This window comes from Vollenhovia emeryi, unplaced genomic scaffold (genome assembly GCF_000949405.1).
Source record: "Vollenhovia emeryi isolate VEMERY1.0 unplaced genomic scaffold, V.emery_V1.0 DF939146.1, whole genome shotgun sequence".
In the NCBI taxonomy this organism is placed as follows: Eukaryota; Metazoa; Arthropoda; class Insecta; order Hymenoptera; family Formicidae; genus Vollenhovia; species Vollenhovia emeryi.
In genome coordinates this window covers 913882-919273 of record NW_011967220.1, presented here as the reverse complement: position 1 = coordinate 919273, position 5392 = coordinate 913882, and the positions used below count along the sequence as shown (strand labels likewise).

General features: G+C 46.2%; 1 protein-coding gene across 1 annotated transcript; it reads right to left on the bottom strand.

The window, feature by feature from the left end:
• Positions 1-1421: 1421 nt before the first annotated feature.
• On the bottom strand, positions 1422-4896 carry LOC105566189 (pre-rRNA processing protein FTSJ3). The gene is made up of 6 exons (XM_012019995.1): positions 4658-4896; positions 4067-4530; positions 3046-3979; positions 2338-2754; positions 1854-2235; positions 1422-1776 (listed from the first exon to the last, which is right to left on the bottom strand). The coding sequence occupies exons 1-6, from the start codon at positions 4722-4724 to the stop codon at positions 1518-1520; spliced, it is 2523 nt and encodes an 840-aa protein (XP_011875385.1). The 5' UTR covers positions 4725-4896; the 3' UTR covers positions 1422-1517.
• Positions 4897-5392: the final 496 nt, after the last annotated feature.

Genomic DNA, 5392 nt, shown 5'->3' with positions numbered 1-5392 from the left:
ATCATGTTATCACAGTAGGCTATTGCTGTAGTCTTTGTAGGTGCAAATTCCCCGAGTCGAAATTTTGGCCCCGTTGAACCTTTAAATCTATTATACAGTAGGACCTGAGACATTAAAATAGTCAAACTGCAAGTACAAAATTTACTCCTACTTAAAAACCGATAGTGTCGGAAATTTCTACTCTTGCCAACTTAGCATTAAAGCAGGTTCATTTAAGTAGGAGCTAAAGTTAATTTTTAGAATTAAAGATTCAGGGGCGGAGTAAAAATATATAACATATACGACGATCGCACGTTCAACGGCGTAAACAACTTCGGTCCCGAAATTCGCCGGTGCCGTCAACACTTTCCGCGCGACGGAAAGAGATATTCGCGAGTTCTATTCAATTACCGGCGCTGCGGAGTCGAGGCGGCGAAACGCGATCCACGATCATCCACGCGATCCATCCATATTTCACCGCGAACGTGGCCGATGACGAATCTCGCTCCTCCCCTTCCCCCGCGGAGGGCGATCGGTTCGACGCTGGGGTCTCGCGAGTGACGGTGCATCGACGCCGCCGCCGCCGCCGCCGCGACGCGGCGTCGGCGAGCGATCTTTATAGACACCGTCGGCCTTGTCCTTGACATCGACCGCGGCGTCCCGACGCTACGCAGGCGGCCCGTAGGCTGCGTCGAGATATCCAGCCGATACACGCGGAGCAGCCGAGAAACGTACCACGTGGAGGGGTTCACCCCCGGGGGGACGGAAAGAGGGATATTATTTAAAGAGGGTTGTAGGGGACGCGATCTATATCGGCGGACGTGCCGGCTTGGTTTACACGCTGGGGACATTTCGCAAGATTACGTAAAACCGCTCGAGGTCCCGTCGCGGGCGCGAGAGAGGCGTTAACGAGCGTGACAAATGACAGTTTGTTCGCGATCTATAAACGGCTCCTTTCTCTCGTGAGATTTTTTTTTTAGCGCGCGATAGAACGGGACTTGCAATCCGCGGACGCGACCGCCTCGCTCCGCAGTCCGCCGTTTTATCGCGGTGCGGGAGGGACGGGTAGGGGAGTCTCGAGTTATTTCTGTAGCCACATCGGCATTATGCACAAAGCAGAATTACCCGAAATAAAGCACCAAGGACGGGGTTCGACTAATCTCGTATCTCTACAACCGCGAATAAGATCATGTTCCACTACTATTTATTAACGCGGTGCATTCCGTCGGTTGACCGGCGCGCAGAATTGGACGTCCACGTGTAAACAATATCTAAGTGTAGTCCCTCCGCGTAGCTTGTCTTTCCTCACCTCTCCCGGTAATTCCGTTCCGCGTCGACGTCCGTTCGTCTTTAATAGGTATAGAGGGAGAGCGAAGCGTTAATGTAAGATCGATGGAATTAATTTAGAACGCGAAGGAAATCCAGAATTCTCTCAAACGTGTTCTGCAATGGAAGCAATCTTTATTTACATGTCCCGCGAGTGGATTATGCAGATAAATGCAAGATAGAGTTCCCAAAAATATCCTAGAGCGCGAGGATTATTTACTCTTCCCCCGCATGTTCTTAGGCTTGGCCCTCGGTCTTTTGCTTCGATTATCGCCGCGACTCTTCTTGCCACGTCCCTTAGTTTTTTCTTTCGCTCTCGCCGCACGTAAATCTTTCTTCAGCCTTGGATCGACTAATTTATATCGCCCTTTCACACCGGGCGGTCGAACGGACCGTTTTTGCGCAGTGTGTTTCTTCGCCACGATATATGTTACTTCCTTCTTCGGCTCCTGGCGAGCTTTCTTGTACAACCTAAATCAAATTGAGGATTGAATTACGGCGGCGCGTTCGTCTAAGTATCTAAAAGCATTTAATTTTACGGTACTTACGCTCTGACTTGCCTAGCCTTCTCTTTTTCACTGATATCTACATTATCCATCAATGCCTCCACCTTTTTCTTGGCCTTCTCAAGCTTGCGCATAGCGCGTTTCTTTTTCCTGGCTTTAGCCTCCATTACTTTCTTAATAGGTCTTACATTCAGGTCCTCCACCCTCTTTTTATACTCGTCGGCGAGTTCTTTAGGTACTGGCACGTCCTTCCTCATGTGTTTCTCCTCGTCCTTCACGAACCAGTCGGGTAGTTTATCGTCGTTGAACGCGTATCTATTCCAAGCCGAGTCCACCAAGTCCCTTCGTGATTTTTTACTTTGAATCAGCAACGACCCGAGTGCCAAATCCTCGGGAGACAATTTTTTCTTCCTCGGCCTTTTATCTGATTAATCATATAAACGAATGTGCAGATTAACATGAGTTAGCTGTCAGCAATTATTACGAAATCAATGAAATGAGCAACCAAACCGGGAAACTTGTTTACCTGTTTCTTGCGGCACTACTTCAAAGCCGTCCTTTCCGCCGATCTTTTTCGCCTTTTTATTGGGCGCCATCATTTCTTCCACGTCGTAATCCGAGTCTGTATCGTCACTTTCGCTGACGCTGCGTCTTCGCTTCTTCTCCTCGTTCACGGTCTCCTGTACTTTCTTCTCTTCCCCGAGGACGTGTCCGCCCTTCCTCTTGTACTGCTCGATCATTTTGTCCAATTCGTAATCCGCGTCGTCTTCGTTCTCCAAGTTTTTAAACGCGTCTTTCTCAAACCAGAGCGCTGCTTTGTGGGCTCTTTTGGCTTCCTTGTCCCGGAAATCTAGATCGGTTAACAACGGGTTGCTCTCGGGATCTTTAAGTTGTTGCTTCTTTCGCCGTTCTTTTGGGCTTTCATCCTCTGAATCGTCCAAACCTGTGTTGCAATCATAATTTTATGTACTGTTGAAAATTCTGACCTTCGCCAGTGCATAAAAATAATAAAAGAGTTGAAAATTATTCGACGTAATCGGCAATAAATTCCTTTATTTGAATCGCAACGTGGTAACCGTGATTTCCGGTCCTTTTCAAGTGTGAGGCAATCGCATAACAATTCTAAAGTCTAATAATTTTATAGCTTTTGTTGCAAATTTGAAGTCAGAAATAAGGTATAAATCTCCTAGGTGAGAGAGAATGATTTGGTTCATTATATTCAAGTCAGTGTTACCTAGCCCAGATTTTTCGCTGTCTGTATCGTCGTCCGATGCGTTGGAGTCACTTTCCTCGCTGTCTTCCGATTTGTAGTACAAATCCTTGCTGTCCAAATGACCCGTATCTTTCTCGTAATGAGTCGTTTTCGGTTTGCTCTCCTCGTCCGAGTCCACGTCGCTCTCCGCTAAGATGTCAGGCGTTTGATCTGTAACTTGCTCCAATTGTTGATAGGTTTGAATCTGACCTAACTTGAACAAATCCTCCCCTTCCAATTTAGGCCCCATGTCGTTCTTGTGAACCATCTTGAGATTGAGACGCTCGTTCAACTTCTGCCGCTCTTTGTTAACTTTCTTCTTTTTGCGCTTCAGCTCCTTAGTCTCTGCCTCCCGGAGCTCGGAGATCTGCTTTTGAATCGCCTCGTCCTCCAAATCCTCCTGTTCTTCGAGACTAACAGCCGCGGGCGCGGCGGCAATTTCCTCTCCAACTGTATTCTCCGTTTTTTCATTCGCTTCAGCTTGCGTCTTATGTAACGCCTTGTGCCAATTGAGTACAAGCTTCAAGTCCTTTCGCCCAAGTACCTTAATATCTTTGCAGCATTCTCGAATTTCTTTCGTCGTCTTCTCGTGCTTGTCGATAACATCGTCGTCTATCACTATTTCCGAAGCATTCTGCAAAGCTTCTATTGGATCCTCGCAGGCAATAAACTCTTTCGCGGATAATTTATGATACAACGTGTAATCGTTCTCAGGGTATCCTTCCACTTTCCCTTTCTTCTGCTTTTCTGGATGAAGAACATTGAACGTGTTCGTAGATTCTAGTTGCAATTCAGAAAAGACGTACTTCGGATCAAAGAACTTGGGATCTACTTTGTCAGGAGCAATATAATATTGACAAACGACAAAAATTTCTGCAGACTCGCTACGCGAGGCCTGAGGTTTAGTGGCATGTACCTGTAATCAAATTCACAATAGTAAAACAACAGAAAAAAATAGAACAATGGAAAATAATTGCTAGCTTATATGATATGATATTGATACCTTCTTAAACAATTGTTTTAGCACCCAAAGCAACGAGTGATAATCCCTCGATCGAAATACTTTGGTTATAAACCATCCACCAGCTTTTAAGAATTGGGTGGCTAATTTAAGCGCCGATAATGTCAGGGTGACTTGCTGATACGCGTCGTGAAGCCAACTTTTCCCCACGTTCGGCGCACCGTCGTTCAAAACGACGTCGGCCTTCCACGTTTTCAATTCACGCGAGATAGCGACTCTACACTTGTCCGTTGTAATGTCTTCGACGAGACTGAGGCACCCCGGGATAGGCTTTATCGGGAATAAGTCCACGCCGATGAGTATCGACGAGACCGGCATATTTTGCCTGGCGACCTGCATCCAACCGCCAGGCGCGGCACACAGGTCGATGCATACTCTGGACTTTTGAAGAAACTCAAACTTCCGATTTAGCTGGATCAACTTGAAAGCGGCACGCGATCTGTAACCTGAACGAACCGTCCAATTTTAGTCATCATCTCGATATTCTAATATGATTAACTACTGAATGTTTGATTAAGACACCACCGCGTGTGATTTTTAGCTCAAGTTCACGAATAATTTAACATTACTTGCCTGTTTCCTTGGCTAACTGATAGTACTTGTCTTTTCTCTGCTTTCCAATCTTCGTCTTTTTCCCCATTTTGATTTAGAAAATATTCATTCTTTTCATAGATAAGCACATGTGTATTAATTGCGTGCAGCCGTTGCTTGGAACACGTAGCAGCGTGGTCCTCGATTAGCCGACTAGGTTAGGAACGTAACCTGCGGTCCGTTCGACGGTCGCATACACAAGGCTGAAAACGACATCGAATTTCGAGTGGTGGGGGGTGTCTCCGTTAGGTTAGGGCGCGTTCAGAAACACCACCCGAGTGCTCCAGTGTATCAATGGCCGCGTTCAGCAGACACAACTGTTGAATGAGCGCTCAGTATGATTGGTTAATACTTTTAGATCCAGCCAATCATGTTAACCAATCATACTGAGCGCTCACTCAACTGTTGTGTCTGCTGAACGCGGCCTTTCTATCCTTGTTTAACATACGGTTTAAAATACGGTGAGCAACAAGGATAGAATGATACGCTGGGGTACTCGGGTGGTGTTTCTGAACGTAGTCTTAAATGGATGCTGGAGTGATTCTGCACTTTTGCACCTTTCGCACTTAAAACTGTCTGTTTCGTGGAAACATTCGTGTAATATACAAAACAAATTTAGTTTCAGTGATGCCATATTGTTCTTTAATTTAGCTGGAATAGCAAGCTGCTTTCGGCCTAAAGCCTTGTGTCCAAGATCCAAGAACTGTGTCCAAGTTC

What these genes read in the sequence shown, in the direction of transcription:
- LOC105566189 (XM_012019995.1), bottom strand. Translation starts at nt 4,724, where the DNA reads ATGGGGAAAAAGACGAAGATTGGAAAGCAGAGAAAAGACAAGTACTAT. An exon ending in TCAGTTAGCCAAGGAAACAG is followed by an intron (nt 4,531 to 4,657) that starts GCAAGTAATGTT and finishes CGGTTCGTTCAG; the next exon opens with GTTACAGATCGCGTGCCGCT. An exon ending in CAGCGAAAAATCTGGGCTAG is followed by an intron (nt 2,755 to 3,045) that starts GTAACACTGACT and finishes ATTGCAACACAG; the next exon opens with GTTTGGACGATTCAGAGGAT.